Source organism: Hylobates moloch, unplaced genomic scaffold (genome assembly GCF_009828535.3).
Source record: "Hylobates moloch isolate HMO894 unplaced genomic scaffold, HMol_V3 SCAFFOLD_6, whole genome shotgun sequence".
In the NCBI taxonomy this organism is placed as follows: domain Eukaryota; kingdom Metazoa; phylum Chordata; class Mammalia; order Primates; family Hylobatidae; genus Hylobates; species Hylobates moloch.
The window spans coordinates 59465220-59487724 of NW_026652281.1; the positions used below are offsets into that span (position 1 = coordinate 59465220).

At 37.6% G+C, this 22505-nt stretch overlaps 1 protein-coding gene and 1 long non-coding RNA gene across 25 annotated transcripts in view; one reads left to right on the forward strand and one right to left on the reverse strand.

The window, feature by feature from the left end:
* Positions 1–6349, forward strand: part of MEF2C (myocyte enhancer factor 2C) — a 170420-nt gene extending 164071 nt beyond the window's left edge. For 9 of the 24 annotated variants that reach the window (XM_032156870.2, XM_058440730.1, XM_032156868.2 and 6 more), the window contains one exon: positions 1764–6349. In XM_032156870.2, coding sequence (XP_032012761.1) covers positions 1764–1989 — 226 coding nt within the window. In that variant the 3' untranslated portion in view covers positions 1990–6349. Of the gene's footprint in view, positions 1–1667 lie in introns of all 24 variants that reach the window. The other 15 variants (XM_032156859.2, XM_032156861.2, XM_032156857.2 and 12 more) reach the window with 3 other exon arrangements.
* On the reverse strand, positions 1762–19232 carry LOC116810878 (uncharacterized). Its single transcript, XR_004370414.1, has 3 exons — positions 19095–19232; positions 11858–11932; positions 1762–1969 (listed from the first exon to the last, which is right to left on the reverse strand). It is a non-coding gene; the product is annotated as an uncharacterized LOC116810878 (long non-coding RNA).
* Positions 19233–22505: the final 3273 nt, after the last annotated feature.

Consider the following 22505-nt stretch of genomic DNA (forward strand, 5'->3'; position numbering starts at 1 on the left):
AACAGGTGTTTGAAAATTATATACAGTCAGTGTGGTTTCTTGATATAAATGCTAACACTTCTTTGATTATATAAGATCATAAAAGCTAGAGAAAGAAACGCTTATTAAGGAAACAAATAATTCTCCTTTATATTATTCTCTACATTAGCTCATCTATTTATTAATAGAAGGAAAGTAATTCTTTGCCAGTAGGTGGTGCTTTTGTACAAAACATCACTCAAAGATAAACTCGTTTCTGACTAATTTTATTATCACTATACATCTTGAGTTTGTATTGCGTCTCCCAAAAAGCCAGCCCCAAGTTACTTCACTTTTTTTCTGAAATATATACTTTTTCTCTCAGTGCTCATAATGACATTGTTAGTGCCAACTAATTCTCTCCACTGGAAAGCAGCGTAATTACACACATTAGTAAGTAGGCTTGCTTTCCTTTGTTTAAAATGGGTGTGTCTGTATGGATAATTCTTCACTTGGATTCTTCCTCAATAAAAGAGAGTACCATGCTCTTTTGACAATATAGTCAAGTAATCCTGACTCTAGCTGTGGAAGTCAGTGTAATTAGTCTAAGAAGAGTAAAAGCATCTTAAAATTGATGCCAGCAATGCCACTATGGTTTATCCTGATCAAAGCCATTGTGATTGCTAGTCTACACTTAAGGGCTTAATGCTTTTTTCCTCTAGAATTCCACGTTTCTAAATTTTCCCAGATTTTGGAAGAAGGAAAAATTACTCTCTCTGGGAATATATGAGGATTAAGGATTATAAACACAGTAAAATCACACTACATCCTTCTTGGCAACAAGCTTTCCCTAGGCAACACCAGATTCATCAACTAATGCCAGTGATACATAAGAGGAGTGGTAGCCTAAGAACCGCATCAGGGAGTGACTAACATTAATAAAATTGAGGTCATTGTGGAACACAGAGTATTTGCATCTCATGTAACTGCAGAAGGATGAAGAAAGTCAAATGGTCAGTTTTAATGGAGTAGAAAGTCTTAAGTGTTTGAAAACCAACATTTAAACTTTCTGCAGCTAATTTTCAATTTCCCTCCCCCTTTCCCTTTTTTCCACCTCCCAAGCTTTTTGCCAGATATAGTTATTGTGCAGCATTTGAGTTCTAGTCATTTAAAATTTAACTCCCTTCACTTTCTCTGAAGACTATGTAACTCCATCTGTATGTGCTTATTAATTGGAGGCAAATATTTATATTGATAATAAGCTTTTAAAAATGATATTCAAACATAAGCATTAGTAAATCAAGGAAGTCTAATTCCAGAGCTAAACACTGTATCTAAATGCTTAGAAATTTAAGTTTTAGAACTAGTCTAGGGATAGAGTCCATGAACACAGAAAATGCTTTTTCCATTGTGTCTTAAACCTTTCTGAAATGGTAACCTATATGTTTAGGGAGCCTGTCAGAGACTAGAGATATAATTCATGAGGCCTGGACCAGTTAAATACTGTAATTACTACCGGGCAAATCAACAGAGGCATCCTAAATCGCCCTAAGAAGGCGATGCCCTTATGTGCTTCCAAGCACGTTCTCTTCACTCTGGGCATGCTCTGGTGTCTATGCGAGTCTTTAAGCTGATGTTTGATGTAATTGTGAGTTCCTGGGGCCTCCAGGCCTCCTTCATCTGTAACTGGGTTTCCTTTCCTCCTACAGAGCTTGCACTAGCACTCATTTATCTCAGAGTTCAAATCTCTCCCTGCCTTCTACTCAAAGCCTCAACATCAAGTCAGAACCTGTTTCTCCTCCTAGAGACCGTACCACCACCCCTTCGAGATACCCACAACACACGCGCCACGAGGCGGGGAGATCTCCTGTTGACAGCTTGAGCAGCTGTAGCAGTTCGTACGATGGGAGCGACCGAGAGGATCACCGGAATGAATTCCACTCCCCCATTGGACTCACCAGACCTTCGCCGGACGAAAGGGAAAGTCCCTCAGTCAAGCGCATGCGACTTTCTGAAGGATGGGCAACATGATCAGATTATTACTTACTAGTTTTTTTTTTTTTTCTTGCAGTGTGTGTGTGTGCTATACCTTAATGGGGAAGGGGGGTCGATATGCATTATATGTGCCGTGTGTGGAAAAAAAAAGTCAGGTACTCTGTTTTGTAAAAGTACTTTTAAATTGCCTCAGTGATACAGTATAAAGATAAACAGAAATGCTGAGATAAGCTTAGCACTTGAGTTGTACAACAGAACACTTGTACAAAATAGATTTTAAGGCTAACTTCTTTTCACTGTTGTGCTCCTTTGCAAAATGTATGTTACAATAGATAGTGTCATGTTGCAGGTTCAACGTTATTTACATGTAAATAGACAAAAGGAAACATTTGCCAAAAGCGGCAGATCTTTACTGAAAGAGAGAGCAGCTGTTATGCAACATATAGAAAAATGTATAGATGCTTGGACAGACCCGGTAATGGGTGGCCACTGGTAAATGTTAGGAACACACCAGGTCACCTGACATCCCAAGAATGCTCACAAACCTGCAGGCATATCATTGGCGTATGGCACTCATTAAAAAGGATCAAAGACCATTAAAAGAGGACCATACCTATTAAAAAAAATGTGGAGTTGGAGGGCTAACGTATTTAATTAAATAAATAAATAAATCTGGGTCTGCATCTCTTATTAAATAAAAATATAAAAATATGTACATTACATTTTGCTTATTTTCATATAAAAGGTAAGACAGAGTTTGCAAAGCATTTGTGGCTTTTTGTAGTTTACTTAAGCCAAAATGTGTTTTTTTCCCCTTGATAGCTTCGCTAATATTTTAAACAGTCCTGTAAAAAACCAAAAAGGACTTTTTGTATAGAAAGCACTACCCTAAGCCATGAAGAACTCCATGCTTTGCTAACCAAGATAACTGTTTTCTCTTTGTAGAAGTTTTGTTTTTGAAATGTGTATTTCTAATTATATAAAATATTAAGAATCTTTTAAAAAAATCTGTGAAATTAACATGCTTGTGTATAGCTTTCTAATATATATAATATTATGGTAATAGCAGAAGTTTTGTTATCTTAATAGCGGGAGGGGGGTATATTTGTGCAGTTGCACATTTGAGTAACTATTTTCTTTCTGTTTTCTTTTACTCTGCATACATTTTATAAGTTTAAGGTCAGCTGTCAAAAGGATAACCTGTGGGGTTAGAACATATCACATTGCAACACCCTAAATTGTTTTTAATACATTAGCAATCTATTGGGTCAACTGACATCCATTGTATATACTAGTTTCTTTCATGCTATTTTTATTTTGTTTTTTTGCATTTTTATCAAATGCAGGGCCCCTTTCTGATCTCACCATTTCACCATGCATCTTGGAATTCAGTAAGTGCATATCCTAACTTGCCCATATTCTAAATCATCTGGTTGGTTTTCAGCCTAGAATTTGATACGCTTTTTAGAAATATGCCCAGAATAGAGAAGCTATGTTGGGGCACATGTCCTGCAAATACGGCCCTAGAAACAAGTGATATGGAATTTACTTGGTGAATAAGTTATAAATTCCCACAGAAGAAAAATGTGAAAGACTGGGTGCTAGACAAGAAGGAAGCAGGTAAAGGGATAGTTGCTTTGTCATCCGTTTTTAATTATTTTAACTGACCCTTGACAATCTTGTCAGCAATATAGGACTGTTGAACAATCCCGGTGTGTCAGGACCCCCAAATGTCACTTCTGCATAAAGCATGTATGTCATCTATTTTTTCTTCAATAAAGAGATTTAATAGCCATTTCAAGAAATCCCATAAAGAACCTCTCTATGTCCCTTTTTTTAATTTAAAAAAATGACTCTTGTCTAATATTCGTCTATGAGGGATTAATTTTCAGACCCTTTAATAAGTGAGTGCCATAAGAAAGTCAATATATATTGTTTAAAAGATATTTCAGTCTAGGAAAGATTTTCCTTCTCTTGGAATGTGAAGATCTGTCGATTCATCTCCAATCATATGCATTGACATACACAGCAAAGAAGATATAGGCAGTAATATCAACACTGCTATATCATGTGTAGGACATTTCTTATCCATTCTTTCTCTTTTACTTGCATAGTTGCTATGTGTTTCTCATTGTAAAAGGCTGCCGCTGGGTGGCAGAAGCCAAGAGACCTTATTAACTAGGCTATATTTTTCTTAACTTGATCTGAAATCCACAATTAGACCACAATGCACCTTTGGCTGTATCCATAAAGGATGCTAGCCTGCCTTGTACTAATGTTTTATATACTAAAAAAAAAAAATCTATCAACCATTTCATATATATCCCACTACTCAAGGTATCCATGGAACATGAAAGAATAACATTTATGCAGAGGAAAAACAAAAACATCCCTGAAAATAGACACACTCATACACACACACGCACAGGGGAAAAAAAAACAAGAAAATCATTCTCCTCACCATAGACTTGATCCCATCCTTACAACCCATCCTTCTAACTTGATGTGTATAAAATATGCAAACATGTCACAAATGTTCTTCGTCATTTCAAAATACTTTAGTATATCAATATCAGTAGATACCAGTGGGTGGGAAAGGGTCATTATATAAAAATATGAAGAAATAGCCATATTAGTTTTTTAACCTGCAATTTGCCTCAGCAACAAAGAAAAAGTGAATTTTTAATGCTGAAGATAAAGTAAGCTAAAGTACCAGCAGAAGCCTTGGCTATTTATAGCAGTTCTGACAATAGTTTTATAAGAACATGAAGAGAACAAAATCATTCGAAAATGGATGCCAGTCATCTCTTGTTCCCACTACTGAATTCTTATAAAGTGGTGGCAAGATAGCGAAGGGATAATCTGAGAATTTTTTAAAGATGATTTAATGAGAAGAAGCACAATTTTGATTGTGATGAGTCACTTTCTGTAAACAATCTTGGTCTATCTTTACCCTTATACCTTATCTGTAATTTACCATTTATTGTATTTGCAAAGCTAGTATGGTTTTTAATCACAGTAAATCCTTTGTATTCCAGACTTTAGGGCAGAGCCCTGAGGGAGTATTATTTTACATAACCCGTCCTAGAGTAACATTTTAGGCAACATTCTTCATTGCAAGTAAAAGAACCATAAGTGGCATTTTACACAACTGCGAGTATTGTTATATCTAATCCTATTTTAAAAGATTTTGGGTAATATGAAGCTTGAATACTGGTAACAGTGATGCAATATACGCAAGCTGCACAACCTGTATATTGTATGCATTGCTGCGTGGAGGCTGTTTATTTCAACCTTTTTAAAAATTGTGTTTTTTAGTAAAATGGCTTATTTTTTCCCAAAGGTGGAATTTAGCATTTTGTAATGATGAATATAAAAATACCTGTCATCCCCAGATCATTTAAAAGTTAACTAAAGTGAGAATGAAAAAACAAAATTCCAAGACACTTTTTAAAAGAATGCCTGCCCTCACACACTTTTATGTATTTGTTTTTCTTACATACCCATCTTTTAACTTAGAGATAGCATTTTTTGCCCTCTTTATTTTGTTGTTTGTTTCTCCGGAGAGTAAATGCTTTGTAGTTCTTTCTTTAAAAAACATTTTTTTTAAAGAAGAAGCCACTTGAACCCTCAATAAAGGCTGTTGCCTAAGCATGGCATACTTCATCTGTTCTCGTTTGTGCCATCTGCCGTGATGTCGTCACTTTTATGGCGTTAATTTCCTGCCACTACAGATCTTTTGAAGATTGCTGGAATACTGGTGTCTGTTAGAATGCTTCAGACTACAGATGTAATTAAAGGCTTTTCTTAATATGTTTTAACCAAAGATGTGGAGCAATCCAAGCCACATATCTTCTACATCAAATTTTTCCATTTTGGTTATTTTCATAATCTGGTATTGCATTTTGCCTTCCCTGTTCATACCTCAAATTGATTCATACCTCAGTTTAATTCAGAGAGGTCAGTTAAGTGACGGATTCTGTTGTGGTTTGAATGCAGTACCAGTGTTCTCTTCGAGCAAAGTAGACCTGGGTCACTGTAGGCATAGGACTTGGATTGCTTCAGATGGTTTGCTGTATCATTTTTCTTCTTTTTCTTTTCCTGGGGACTTGTTTCCATTAAATGAGAGTAATTAAAATCGCTTGTAAATGAGGGCATACAAGCATTTGCAACAAATATTCAAATAGAGGCTCACAGCGGCATAAGCTGGACTTTGTCGCCACTAGATGACAAGATGTTATAACTAAGTTAAACCACATCTGTGTATCTCAAGGGACTTAATTCAGCTGTCTGTAGTGAATAAAAGTGGGAAATTTTCAAAAGTTTCTCCTGCTGGAAATAAGGTATAATTTGTATTTTGCAGACAATTCAGTAAAGTTACTGGCTTTCTTAGTGATGCAGTGTCCGTGGTGCATTTTTTTAAATTAATGTTTTGCTGTTTAAATTTATTCAATTTTATTGTGTTTTTTAAAAAGCAGCTTATGCCACAAGCACAAATGAGCTATCTCAGTTTTCAACTCAAAATATTATATGAAAAGATGGATATGTGTGTTTGTGTGGGAGGGGTGTAAATTGGATAACAGTTCTTAGGGTATTACTGAATTCAGCCAGTGTTGGAAGTTTAAGGTTCTTATTGAATGGTTCAACTTCTTTATCAAAGAAGTTCCATGAAGATCTTTGATAACCTGTTTAAATGTACAGAACTTTTCAAAAGTCACTGTGAAAAGCAGTACCATAAAATAAGTTATTTTTTAACTAAAATCTGTAGAAAGTGTTTCTAAAAGCAGTTCCTTTTTTCTTCATCAAAATAATTTCTAAAGGTTGAAAACATAGGCTTATAAATCTGAATAAATTAGTGAATTCATACATTTTAGAGACTATCAAATATATCCATTATTAACATTCAATAATAATCTCTAAAGGGGAATGTCCTTAAAAAGATCTATACAAAGATTAATTTAAAAACTGAAAAGGAAAACAAGACACCACCAGTTAGCCAGCTGGAGAACTTGAACTTTTGCATTAGTAGTGATATCTGCTCTGAAAAGAATGCAGTTCGAGGAAATGTTGCATATGGCTTCAAAATAGCAGTGCTTTCTGCTTTGTTCTCTTGTATTCATTTTCAGCAAACATGTATTAAGCAATTATTATATGTAACTCATGTGGTGATTCCAGGATGAATGAAGATGTAGCCCTTTCTCTTAGGAAACTTACAAACTAATAGGAGATAAAAGGCATTCTCAGGGAAGTCTACAAAGTACTACGAGGGAGCCACTTTGGCCATCCTGGGACAGAGCACACCAGAGGCTCAGAGCATGGACACTTCTTTATCCACCCAGCAGAAGCCTTTCACTTGATTTTGAAGGTGGGCAGGATTGGGAAGGGCCCAGAAGGGGATGAGTTCAAGGCTGTTTGTGGGCCTGTGACCCCTGCAGTCACACATGGCCCTACCTTGTGTTTCATTTAGTGTTCTGCTATCATTATCCTGATAATATCCTGATAATAAAATTATCCTTAATAATTTTTATTAAATAAAATTTTATTAAATTAAATTAAATTAAAATTATTAAGGATAATTTTATTATCAAGATAATGATAGCAGAACACTAAACGAAACACAATGTTTGAGTTTGAATGTTGTGAGTAAAGTCCTATAGGACAATAGAGCACGTGCCTGAACAGAGGAGATACACAGGAAAAAGTGGACACAGAGAGAACCTTTTATTTCACTTTTTCAACAAGGACTTCCACATTTTCATTCTGCACTGCACTGGGCCCTGGAATTATGACACCATCCCCGGATGTGGGCATTTCACAAGGAAGAAATAATAGATACAAAGGTACAGAGATGGGAAAGCAAGAGACAAACTTGCAGGAATTGTGGGCCTTTCTGTTTACGTAAAGTGTAGCCGTGTGTAGGGGAGCAGTGAGAGACAAGACTGGAAGAGTTAGTTTGCCTCTGATTATATAATCGCAAATTTAAAAGAATTAGGTTTAAGCAAGTAATTGAAATATTTAGGAGAGAGAAAATTGTCAGAATTCAGTAAATGGTTAGATTAATAGTAGGAGTGGTGATAGATAAGGAATTGTTAAAGTTTACAGTTTTAGGCTTAAATGATTAGGATCCTAGTAACGTCCAAATTGGAAATTGAGAGGTCACTGCTTTGTGAGGAAGGTAGTCACTTCAATTTTCAGTATGTTGAGTTAGAATATGAGAATGTTGTAAATAAGGACTTAAACTCAGGATATCAGTTAATGCTGGCCTGATTTGGATGTGTGGGTGTTTTTTTTTTTTTCTTTCAATTATGTTTGAAAGTCTGGATTAAATAGAGATACTGAATTTGGCAAGGGAACCCTATTCAGAACAGAGCATCTGAATTTTCATCTTGTGATTTGAGAAAACCCTTTTTCCATTTTGTTTGCATATTTCTATGGCATCTTTCCTATGTGTTATCCTTGCAGACTGACTTCTAAACAAGATCCAGTGATGAAGGAGTAAAGCCAAGTTCACTTCCCTACTGTGCATATCCCTTGGATTCCAACTGTCCGAATTGCCTGAGAGCAAATATCTCCATCACCAAAAATGAGGCTGCCCTTTAACCTCTCCTGTCCCAAGCACGGCCTCCTTCCTGGGAACTTTTGTTAAGAGTTAGAATTAGGAAAACATGGGAAAACGATCATTGTTTCTGGCCTTAAAGTAGTTTCTGATATTACCGATAACCTTGGCTGCCAAATCATCAGCTCCATCTCTTACCCAGTCTGGATCGCTTCAGACTGGAGGAAGAACTTCCAGCCCTCATATACCCATTTTTAGTAGCCACCTTCTAGAAAGGATGCTCACCCTTTGAATCTGGCAACTCAGTACAAGGGCCAGACTGAAATGGGAGGAAACATGAACTACTAGTGGGACAATTCTGCATGGAATAGAAAGTAGTTAGGAGAGGACTTTGCTCAAACACTCCAGGGCCAGAAATGTAGGGGCCTTGTTAGTTTCCTTGACGTGCTCCACCAAGGGAGAGCCAATGCCTGGGAGGTTGCAATGGCAGGGGCAACCTGAGGAAACAGACGTTGAAGTTGGCGTGTGAGTGGGGGCAAGACACACAGTTCCTTCACTACAATGAACTTGACCTACATGATCTTATTTAACCTACCTGATGACACTGTGACAAGGGTGCAGTTTTTTTGAGAGGTCTTGGTTAATAATTAAACCAACTATGCCCCTTACAAGCTAAGTAACATTTGCCAACTTATTTATTCCCTCTAAGCACTGATTTTCTCCAAGTCACAGAGTTTGTCACTAACTCAGAGGGTTGCTGAGGCTCCATTAAGACTTGATAGGTGCTAATCACTAAAAAGATTGGGAGCCCTACTCTCCCACAAGTTACTCCAAGTAAACACAATGCTACTGTGTAAAATGATGGTAAAAGAAGTCAACAAAGTTCTGATTTTTCCTATGATGACCACAGTATGCTGTTTTATTTCTTTAGGAATATCACGTTCCCAAAAGATAATTTGGTAGGATCCTACTTTGCTAATGCTCAAAGCACGTACTCCACTTACAGAGAAAGCCGAGCTGTGCAGGTATTCATCCCAAAGCTTCACACTACTAGTGCTAAATATATCAAAACACAGGCTTTTCTAGAAGTGATAGTTACAGAAACAATTACTTTCTTCAAACATTTATTCCAGAAATATTCTATATGATATACTCGTTTATTTTTACAAATGAGAGAGCCCTGTTTGGAAATGCAAACCTATGTGTATGCAAAAGCTTATATGTGTAATATTCATGATTAAAGTATAGGGAAGGTGCCTATCCCTACAGGAGTGCTTAAGTAAATTGTGGTACATCCTCCCAATTGAATCCTATCTAACCATTTTTTGAAAAACACAAAACAAACTAAAGCCTCTATGTACTGGTATGGAAAACTCCAGAACGTATCATTAGGTAAAAAACAATAATGAAGCAGTGTACAGAGTAAGCTACCTTTCAGGTAAGAAAAGGAGGAGACCAAAACAATAAGTTTTCTTACATTTGCATAAAGAAACCCTAGAAGAACACACAAAGAAATGAAAATACAGCCGAGCACGGTGGCTCACGCCTGTAATCCCAGCACTTTGGGAGGCCAAGGCAAGTGGATCACCTGAGGTCGGGAGTTTGAGACCAGCCTGGCCAACACGGTGAAACCCCGTCTCTGCTAAAAATAAAAAATAAAAAAATTAGCTGGTATGCTGGCACGCCTATAATCAGAGCTACTCGGGAGGCTGAGGCAGGAGAATTGCTTGAACCCAGGAGGCAGAGGTTGCAGTGAGCCAAGATTGTGCCACTGCACTCCAGCCTGGGTGACAGAGCAAGACTCCATCTAAAAAAAATCAAAAATAAAAAACTTAAAAAAAAAACCAGAAATGAAGAAAGTAGTTACCAACACGGCAAGGGGTTGGGGAAAGAGGTGAATGAAAGGAAAGATTTAACAGCACGTACTTTTAAATACTGTTTTTATTTTTGAACTATATGATATGCTACTTATTTTTTTAAGATTTTAGTTTGAAAAAAAGCCTTCCCCAAAAAAGCAAATGCCACACACTGAATAGATTTGCAGGGAACTCTCCTCTAATGAAGCAGCCTTTGGAAAGAAAACGCCAGTGTGTAGAGCAAACCTCAGGACTGATAGGCTCGCCTCTAGGATTCTCCAGGCACAGATGACCTCAGCTGTCAGTTCTGGATGATACGACCACAATCTTAGGGTTAGCAGTTTGCTTCTCTATTGACTACACTAACTGGCCAAAGAGCCTTACTCAAGCAAGCAGTTTTCTATAATTAAATCACAAATATGAATTTAGAATTCATCCTATAAGGTTTAATTTACTCTGCCTGGTTAATAAGCAGTTTATGCTATCAGCCATCTAATATTAAGACTATAAATCTAGAGATCTTGGCTGAATGTCTGTTGCTTCCTTGCTCATTGCCATTGTAACCTGCTCCCCTATGACCAACCCAGCTATAGTATTAGAACATGGAAAGCATGTCATCCTTACCAACTCCTGTGTCCGTAACAATCAGCTGAAATTGCATGGAGACTATGTTACTTTTTGGTACTTTCAAATTCATCAGCTAAATTTCCAAGTAAGATTTGGGAGGCTGAAAATAATATTTTTCACTGTTTCCATCTTTTCATTCTTCCCATTTACTATCCTGGTTTATGTGCTTTGCATGTGAAAAAAATTATTTGAGCAAATCAAAAAACATTTTCCATACTTCAGAATTCTACTGGCAATAAAAGAATAATGCTTTCCCTCATGAATATGTACAATTGTTATTTGTCAAGTGAAGTAAATTTTTTTTCAAAAATAAAGAATAATACTTTCTGGCCAGGAGCGATAGCTTACACCCTGTAATCCCAATGGCTTGGGAGACTGAGGTGAGCAGATCACTTGAGCCCAGGAGTTTAAAACCAGCCTGAACAACATAGTGAGACCCCTGTCTCTACAAAAAAAAAATAAAAATTAGCCTGTCATGGTGGTGCACACCTATAGTCATAGCTATTCTGGAGGCTGAGGCAAAAGGGTCACTGGAGCCTAGGAGTTAAATGTTATAGTGAGCTATGATTGCACTATTGCACTCCAGCCTGGGGGACACAGCAAGACCCTGTATCTATAAGAGAGAGAGAGAGAGAGAATAATAGTTTCTTCCATCTCTCTCCTGAATCCCCCAACCAGTAATGATATTTGTCCTTTGAGTTTAATGACTATGAAAGAACTCAGAAAAATGACTTTTTTTATTTTATTATTATTATACTTTAAGTTTTAGGGTGATTTTTGGCTTCTAACCAATGTGTCCTCTCCAGAGTCCACTTTAGAGGTACTGACAATATAAAGACATACACAACAGCCCTTCCTCACCTACCTTGATGAAGCCCAGTTTTCTTCCTGCCTTTTTAATAATGCATTTTGTAGACTCTGAGAATAGAAGAGAAAGTTCCTACGAAATATAAAATCAAGAAATAGGAGACATGATACATTAAACTTCTGTATTTAAAAAATTATGTATGACTAGTTATTAGATAAACCAGAATGTAACTAATTTCGGTGCTAATTGTGATAACAATTATTAAAAATCACTCATTAAAATTTATGTGAAGATTATGCTGCATGAAAGAATCTGGGCACAAAAGAGAACAAACTGTATAATTGCATTTATATACAGTTCAAGAACAGACTAAACTAATCTATGCTGATAGAAATGAGAACAGTAGTTGCCAGTTGGTGGCGGTGGGAACTGACTAGAAGGGGGCACCAAGGGACTTACTTCAGTGACAGAAAAGTTATATACCTTGACTGGGATCATTTGTTAAAATTCACCTAGTGTACATTTAAGATCTGTGTATTTCACTCTGTGTAAATTTCACCTGAATTTTAAAATGCTTATATGAAGACAAATCTCAAATTCAGAATATTATCTAAGAAATAGTAGTAGGGAGGCCAAGCACGGTGGCTCACGCCTGTAATCCCAGCACTTTGGGAGGCCGAGTGGGCAGATCATGAGGTCAAGAGATCGAGACCATCCTGGCCAACATGGTGAAACCCTATCTCTACTAAAAATACAAAAATTAGCCGGGCATGGTGGTGTGCACCTGTAGTCCCAGCTACTTGGGAGCCTGAGGCAGAAGAATTGCTTGAATCTGGGAGGCAGAGGTTGCAGTGAGCCGAGATCATGCCACTGCACTCCAGCCTGCCAATAGAGCAAGACTCTGTCTCAAAAAAAAAAAAAAAAAAGAAAAGAAAAGAAAGAAAGAAAGAAAGAAAGAAAAAGGAAAAGAAATACTAGTAGGGGCTACCACTCTAAGGTATCTCCTGTTGAAGTATATGAGGGCCTACTTCAATACAGATAATCATTATGCTTCCATTGAGCCCTGATTCAAATCAAGATAAACTACTCAAAGAATATTAGTTCTCTTAAATACTTTGAACATACTCCACTATATTTGTTGTACTATTATATTACCACAGATAAAGGGAGGTAAATTTCAGTTCAATCTTGATCAAGTTCACACAAATGCTAAAGTAGTAGCAGTAATCTAATATAATTACATCAAGACCGATCATGTAATGTAACAATACACATCACATAAATTGATTACTTCAAGGATGAAGATATTATTTATTGCAGAATATTAAATGGCTTGATTATTTTGCTATCCGGCGTCTTATACCATATTCGTACTAACTCTTGCTCAACATAATGTTAAACCTCAGAAGATAAAAAAGAATAAGAAAGCTAAAATTCTAATATTTTGTCTCTAGACTGTCCAAAATGAGGCTTCATTAATTTTCACCCCAGGGAAACTATTTGAAGCTTCAATATATATAGTACCAAGAGTGAGAGTCAATGCAACTGGTAATATTAAAGCACCTTCCTATAAAATTGATCATTCAGCCATTCGTCTTTGAGGGTTAAATAAAGGACAACACAAATAAAAATAAAAGGCCTGGGTGCATTTTGAGGTGCACTTAGTGAAATTAAGTGCAAGGCCTATCTGCTTAAGTCCTCTGAAGCTAGCAGTGGAATTTCATGAGTGTATGAATTTCAGAGAAAAGTACATATGATCAATAGAAAAAAATGCTTAAATGGGAGGAGGGCAGTAGACATTGCAATATTCTCTTAATTATTAAGAAAAAAGATGTCAAACATTAAAACAAAAGATTCTTCATAAAGCATTAGAAACTCTTTGTTGTTAATGCATTTGATCAAATATGTGTATATAATTCTAATTGACATTCAGCATTTATATGCACACACGCATAATATATATATAACACACACACATAATGTATATCTAGTTCATGAACATGAATTAGATTGATACAATCAACAGAAGAAAAGAAGCCTTGATTTTATCTACATGGATATTTGTCTCGGAAAATGAACTCTATCATAGCAAAATATTTCCCACGTTGGCTTTTGCTCTCCTTTGTCTGTCACCACCACAAGGCTGTGCACACCCAACACAAGCAAACATCAGTGTTTGAGGACAAGCAGAAAGAATATAAGAAAACCGCATTCTAGAAAGTAGATATTTGGGTCAAATTTATAAGGTCACATTATAAGGATGACTGCTCTGTTTCTCCTGGATAACATCAAACAGCGACCATTGTATTACTCCCAATATTTCTTCATGCTGAAGAGGAGGACGTAAAGGTGCACTTGTGTAGAAAAGGTGAGCAAGCAAGTGTCCTATAGAGATATCCAAACACCAGCATTTGTTTTATTATAAACCATCATATAGATTAAAATGATCTTCAATTGTGGTCTTGTGCTATTTTAATTATGTAATAAGCAATGTCCTAAGTCCTTAGTAATATATAACTTATTATATATTAAGAAATATTTTAATCTTTATCATGTCATGGTATGGTCAAAAGATTATAAACTTTGATACCTGTGTTTAATGCCCCCTTGGCCAGCTACAAGTTATGAAAAAAAAAATTTTAACCACTCTTGGTCAGTTTCTTCATCTGTAAATGGAAATAATATCTATATTTAGGGATGTTATAAAGGTTTTTAAAACTATGTATACACACACATATATATAACTGTTATACACATTATACATAGATTTTTATATAGTTATGTGTATGTGCATATACATATACATACACACACACGTGTGTATCACTCAGTATTTACCTATTTTAGCACACTATATAGCACTACACATTCACAGCATCTTAGTGAAAAATAAATATACCTCCAACGGAGCTGAAAGGTTCTAGGGAGTAACTGGGGATAGTAAATGATTACTCTCCTTACCTGGAACCAACAACTAGGAGTAATGAACTAAATATTAAAAAATTTCTAAATGCAATTTTTAAAAATAATTTAAAATATGTTCAAAAAGATTAGAAAATGAAACTATTATGAAGAAGTATTATTGTTGGGAGACAGTCCTCTATGGGTCTCTCCCATTGATACACATCTTGTTGGGTTTGCCAAGAATGCAAATGCAGGACCAGCCTAGTCTTCTCGTTTTGTCGCCCAGGCTGGAGTGCAGTGGTGCGATTTTGCCTCACTGCAACCTCCGCCTTTGGGGTTCAAACAATTATCCTGCATCAGCCTCCTGAGTAGCTAGGACTACAGGCATAAGACAGGTTTCCACCGTGTTGGCCAGGCTGGTCTTGAACTCCTGACCCTAAGTGATCTGCTACCTTAGCCTCCAAAAGTGCTGGGATTACAGGCGTGAGCCACTGCGCCCAGCCTCAAGACTGGACTACTCTTTAACCAGGTCATTTCTCAAGGTTGGATTTGCAGTGAGCAGCCTTGAAAGATAAGGTAAAATCTTCCTCTGAGACAAAGAGTGGGCTTTTTTACTGCATGTTATAAAAGTCGTGAATTCCCCAAACTCAGCTATACAAACCCACGGTGCGCATAGCAACCATCCGAGCTATATCACACCACCGTATCACACAGAACTGTGGACAAAGGGAATCAGTGCAAATATGTTGATGCTCATGCTGTTTGCTGTGCCGTGAGAAATAAATACTTTTGCCTGACTCAGGAGTCTCATGTCTTCTGCCAACCTCTATCAGATAGTAACAGGCTTACTCAATAGTTTCTAACTTTTGGCAGGGGGATGGGTTGGTGGCAGAAACATGTTTCTTTTTAAAAAAGGAAGGACAAGGTTCCCACAGTTTTCATTCGAAGATATGAAAAGACCCCCTGGAATCCAGTAGCTAATGTTCTTGCCCAAGTGGTAGATGGAGTATGGGTGGCAGTGGGTAAGAGTTCCCCACTGTTTTACCTGTTAATGAAGAATAAACAATGAGAGCTAAAATTGAAGCAAGCTACAGAAACGGTGTCTTAGCTGTTGCTCACTCTCCTACAAATGGGCAGAGGAAGGGATATTAACATTACGAAGGAACAGAAAACTCCAGCTAAAAGATAGTGTGGCTGTGGCTATGGAGTCAAGCAACTTCTAAAGCTGAAATAAGTGATGTCGGAAATAGGGGTTTTGCTCATCAATATAGACCTTTGGATAAACTGCAAACATTAGAAGTTTGGTTGCACCATAAGCAGGCAGCCTCTCAAAAGCAAAAGTGAATGCAAAGCTTTGCCAAATTGCACAGGGCTAGCCATGCCTGTCTACCTGGTCTCTGCTATAGTCAAACTTGCCTAGCAACAAGAAAGAGGCACTGGATGTTGAGTGGCTGAAAGCTCACAAGACAAAATGTAATGACATAGACAAGGACAAAAAGAAAGGGATCCCTGGACCTAGGCAGTCTCCAGATGCCAAAGGTGCACAGAGGAGGAAACAGCACCGGGGCTAAGATATCCATCTTAGAGTCAAGGGTCAAGGGGAATGAAAAGGCTAAAAATTATGTTTCTTCCTACTATCTCCACCAATGGACTAGCCTCACCAGCACCCCTGCACCTCCCAAACTCACAGCTGGGGAATAGCATGATCTGGGTACTGCTACTGTACCCCTTGATGTGCATGTGTTAGACTCCTTGACCTGTATCCCTGTAGGGAAAAATGCACCTGAATTCAACTGATGGAATCTAGGTAAAGTTCACAGTAGACAAATAAACTAAAGTGACCTTATGGGTGGGGCATTTATGCTACCACTATGTACTACCGTGACTTCCACATTTGAACGTGTAATGAAATTAAGGTGGTATGTGCCTATACTTCCCTGTTCCATCAGTGATAGACAGGGCCCATACAGGAATCACTACATGCACCCTCCCTTTAGAGTCGTCAAGAACAATAAAAACCCAGAGGGAGAAAAGAAATCACAGCTTCAGTTAAAGACTTAAAGGCTGCCAGATTCTCAGAGAGGTCATTTTCAGGACCTCACAAGACGCCATCACTGCCTAACATAGGTGAAAAAGGAAGCTATTAACCTGCTACTAAGGTCTTGTTGAAAGCCGTGCAAGCATTGTGACTCTCTGCCCTGCCATTCCCATTTTAGTTCAGGTCAACTCCAGCTTGATGATTAACAAGCTAGGAATGCCCAACAGGCATTAAGAGTCAAATGGAAACGGTATATCAAGAATGCAGGCAGCCTGGGCCTGGCAGCATTTTGGATTTACATGAAAAAGTGACAGCTACCCCTGTGGGGACCTCCTTATCCCTGACTCCACCACGTGTAGCAAAACCAATAGTTCAATGGAATTCTATTCACGGAGGTTTTCCTAAATATTTGGGCCTAGCTCACTGATGATTTAACTAAATTAAAAGCTGATAGTATCTGCTAGGAGGCACTAATCATCCAACTTCAATGGCAGACTGGAAGACTGTGGTAAGGACTTGTCACCACAATGAGTTGAATTGAAAGCCATTATCCTTGCCTTACACAATACTTCTGAGGGCCACACATGTTGTATTTTTACTGATTCTTTGTCTGTAGTCAATGGCTTAGACATCTGGTGTGGCAGAATAAAGACAGCCCTGTTTAAGGGCAACAAACTGTGGTTGCAAAAACAAATTGTGGTTGCCGATCGAATAATCTGGGTCACTCAGTACATACCTTTGTAAAGATTCATTTTTGAATGAGAATGACTGGAATCAAGCTGCTAAGCCTGAACTTTCCAGACAGCCACTATTGTCACCTGGATCTATTATAGCGTCACACATAGCAACACAACCATCATCATGGAATGGGCACATATTAAAAAACAATGTTTCTGGTGCAGATGCCACCACTGCATGCCAGACTTATGACTTTTGCCAAAAATTGGTCTTTCGATGAAGAACTCACTATACTTCAATAGACATTGTCCCTGCCTTTACCTGAAAAATTGATTATATTGGACCTTTGATTCACCCTTGGACTACCACTGATGCCTCACCACTGTTGACACTTTTTCAGGTTATAGTGTTGCAGTTCTAGACTAATCATCTGACTTTACTCATACCTTTATGGTCTTTGAATTAAACTCTTTCATGTTTTCAGCTTTCTAGATAATTTATAGCCAGAATGTATGCCTGCTGTCTCAAAGGCCACCCAATAATGAGCCAAAGGTCAAGGTATTTGATGGGTATTCCATGCACCTAGCCATTTACAGACATTTGATATTGTAGAGCCTTGGAACAGCATTTTCAAAATTAACACAAAAGGATTTCTGACTCCTTCTCCTTCACATTCTCCTGGGCCACACACCTAAGTAAGGCAGTCTAGTTCTTGAATGTAGCCATCCACAGAAAGGTTTCATCTCCTTTGCTTGACTCTTGGGTAATGGTCAGAAAAAGATGGGAGGTTATCAATACCGATTTGGAAACTTTAGGATGCCACCCTGACCATTTCTGGGCATGATACTTATTTCTTTCCTTTAGCGGCAAACCAGAGGCTGGCATAACTGGTACATGCTCCAGGTGGCAAACTAGCCAAAATGGGGCTTCATCTGTTTTGTTCACTGTGGCACCCTAAGCTGCTAGAATGGTACCTGGCACAGAAGCAACTCCCAACAATATTTCATGAATTAGTGAATGAATTATATCAATAAAGTATTCCATGACTGTTGGGACCTTTAAATTGATTTTAAAAATAGCTTAATATGTTAATACATTTAGATCTATTTTATCTACGGTAATTCCTAATACCATTTAATATAAGAATGAACCATCATTTTTCATTTCCTCTACTGATGGGCAGTTATTTTGCATGCATCAACATGGAAAAATCTTAAAAACATAAGTTTTGGAGAAAAAGCAAATGTATAGATACGTAAATATGTAGTAAAAGATTTCCAAAATGCACAGGAGAAATATATATTAACTTTTAGAGAGTGGCTACCTCTGGAAAGAAAGAAAAGGAGAGTAGACAGAATTAGAAGGTGGAAGGATAATTTTTACTTATTTATTTTCTTTAAAAAGGCTACATGAAAATTAAGATCTTTCAAATGTGAATGGTGGTTAATAAATTTTTGATATTCTGTTATTTCGTTAGCATTTTTCTGCACATTTGAATTATTTTACACTCAAAAATAAGTTTTTTTTTTTTGAGATGGTATCTCGCTCTACCACCCAGACTGGAGTGCAGTGGTGCAATCTCTACTCACTACAACTTCCACCTCCCAAGCTCAAGTGATTCTCTTACCTTAGTCTCTCAAGTAGCTGAGATTATAGGCACTCATGCCATCATACCCGGCTAATTTTTGTAGTTTTAGCAGAAACAGGGTTTCGCCATGTTGCCCAGGCTGGTCTTGGACTCCTGACCTCAAGCGATCCACCTGCTTTGGCCTCCCAAAGTGCTGGGATTACGGGTGTGAGCCTCTGCACCTGGCCAAAAAGTAATTTTTAAACTACAACAATATTTTCTGGTTTTAAATAAACTCCTTGATTACTATGGAAAACATAGGGACTTAAGTTCAATCTAAGATTAGCAACTAACATAATATTTTCATTAATTCTCAAAGTCAATAATTTCTATCATAATTTGTATTTTATTTCATTTTATATTTTATTTTATTTTATATTTTATTTTGAGACGGGGTCTCAGTCTGTTGCCCAGGCTGGAGTGCAGTGGCATGATCATAGCTCACTATAACTCTGAACTCCTGGGCTCAGGTGATCTTCCCACTTCAGCCCCCGAGTAGCTGGGACTACAGACATGTGCCACCATACCTGGTCAATTTCTTGTTGTTTGTTTTTGGTAGAGACTGGGGTCTCCTCATGTTGCCCAGACTGGTCTCAAACTCCTGGGCTCAAGCAATCCTTCCACCTCAACCTCTCAAAGTGCTGGGATTACAGCCGTAAGCCACCATGCCAGCCTATAATTTTTATTTTCATATGCATAAAAATAAAATTAAGCTGAATTGTATTTATTTATTTTCAGTTTTAATTAATTTTTTATAGTAGCCTTATCCCTTGCCCCTCTCCCACCCTTTCCCCTGAGTCCCCAAAGTCCATTGTGTCATTCTTATGCCTTTGTGTCCTCATAGCTTAGCTCCCATTTATGAGTGAGAACACATGATGTTTGGTTTTCATTCCTGAGTTACTTCACTTAGAATAATGGTCTCCAATTCCATCCAAAGTTGAATTTTGAAAGAAGAAATACAATAGCATTTTACCATTTTATTTGTAGTCTTGTAAGCATATGGATAGGTTAATATTATTTCTCATATCAATTCTATGAGCAGCTAATAATGTCCCATTCCTAGATAATCTATGCAGTATTTCCACATAAACTTATACATACGTACTTAAAGGTTACATTGTTTTGTAAGAGAGGTTCCCTCCACCCATAGTAAGTGAGTAATTCTGCAGAAACATGCTCCTCACTTCACACTTTACACATACCCAAATTATTTGCTATCGGATGTCGTATTCTACTTACAAATCCAGTCTCCTGTATGTTTCCTGTTGTTTTACCCAGCCCCTTTGGGGACTAGTTTGAGAGCGTTTCAGCTAATTTAATATGTAAGTTCGTTATACCAGCAAGAACATCTCTCTATAAGCTGAAAGAAGCCAGAGTGCTTCAAGTTGGCTTTAAAAAAAAAAAAAAATGTTAAAGCAAGTTAGAATCTTCAACTATCTTAAGTTAATGAATCAGGTACTAACTAGATAACTTGTAATTTTGTACACCATTACTACACATAAATGTGAGGTTAAATAAGAATGGGGGAAGAAGGAGTTACATGTTCTCATGAGTTCATTTGCATTTTCCCCTACAAATCAGTGTCCTCTAATGCTGAATATTAAGGATTTTGAAATAGTTGACTGATGAGTTTCTTATTCTTCTATTATAAAATACATGTATCTGGGAAATAGGAACAACATAGCAAAAAAAAGTCTGAAGTAACTTTTACTAAGTTCTCAGGTAACTGAGTGTGTAAATTCTGTTAGACTTTGACCATGAAAAGAAGATAATGGCTGAGAAACAGAAGATGATCTTGTCAGCCATTTGTAACCAAAGGACACGACCGAGAGATGACCCAGAGATGACCGTGATGTTCTCTTTGCTTTTTTTCTTCCCTAAGAAAATAGTTGTTAAATCCTAGGTGCAGAACAGCATGATTTTTGGTACTTTGGAAAATAAAATAATTTTTTAAAGTATAGACTCTGTTGGCTGGGCGCTGTGGCTCACACTTGTAATCCCAGCACTTTGCGAAGCCGAGGCGGGCGGATCACTTGAGGTCAGGAGTTAGAGACCAGCCTGGCCAACATGGCAAAACCCTATCTCTCTAAAAATACGAAAATTAGCTGGGCAAGGTGGCGGGCGCCTGTAGTCCCAGCTATTCAGGAGGCTGAGGCAGGAGAATCGCTTGAACCCGGGAGGCAGAGCTTGCAGTGAGCCAAGATCACGCCACTGGACTCAAGCCTGGAGGACAGCGAGACTCCATCTCAAACAAACAAACAAAAAAAGGAATAGTCTCTATTGTTGAGAAGAGTTCGAAATATAATCTGTTGCTCTGGCAGACAGCCAAGCCAACTAGTCGTTACTGGACAGGAGTCCAACCATACACTTTGGCTAATTTACTTCCCGTCTTCTGCCAACTGAACCAAGTAGCTTATATGATAGCAATAGTAGTAACACATGAATTGTCATAAGTAATATCAAAGTGGAACTCTAGGTTAAAATAAAACATATACTTAAAAGTGACTCAAAAATCAAGGCTTTTAGTGTGCAAAATACTATGGGTTATTTTCTTTATTTACTTCAATTAAATGTGTAACATTTTTCTAAAAACAAAGACATCGAATCAAGGAAAACTTACCTATTGTGTATTAATGACTGCGTTCTTGTTGTTTCTTTCCTTTCCTTTTTATTTATTTATTTATTTTAGAGACAGAGTGTCACTCTGTCACCCAGGCTGAAGTGCAGTGGTGCAGTCATAGCTCACTGTAATCTCAAACTCCTGGTTCAAGCAATCTTCCCGCCTCAGCCTCCTCTGTTGTTGTTTCTTACATTTAGATTTTATATTTATATACCTCTTCTAACTGGTTCTTCCCAGTTTTTTCAATTCAGCATGCCAGAATTGATTTTTAAATTGTGATGGCAATGACTTAGGGGTCTGTGAAACACTATGTTCCTGAAATGACATGTTTTTCTGTTGTGTTTATTTTATGTGGGAAAAAAAATAATTTTCCAAGTAAAGATAGAGAAGTTATTTTCATCCAGCTTACAATGCAAACCCCTTTGGGCACAGCTAGTGTACGTTCCTCTCCTGCAGTGCCTGAACAGCAGGAGCTCCTTTGCTTCTTTAGAAATGTCAAAAGCAGGAGGAGCAGGTTGGATATTGTAACAGTACTCTGTGTTGACAGAATCCTGAGCTTCATACTTCTGGAAGCTTCACAATGATGTGGAATGTTAGGCTGTGTTTTTCTCTGCCTGTGTCTCTGAAGTCTGTGTGTGTGCGTACACACACACGTATGCTGACACAGATAACTGCTTGAATAGGTCTTGAAGTTAAAACCCTCACTTTACAGTGTTGGTGTCACTGATCTTGAAGCTGCCTTTCTTCCTTGTTTAAGAAAATTGTACTTTATGTAAAGATACCATTAGGACAATGTCAGTAGCACTGCAGTTACATTTTCTGGCCAAAATGACAAGAC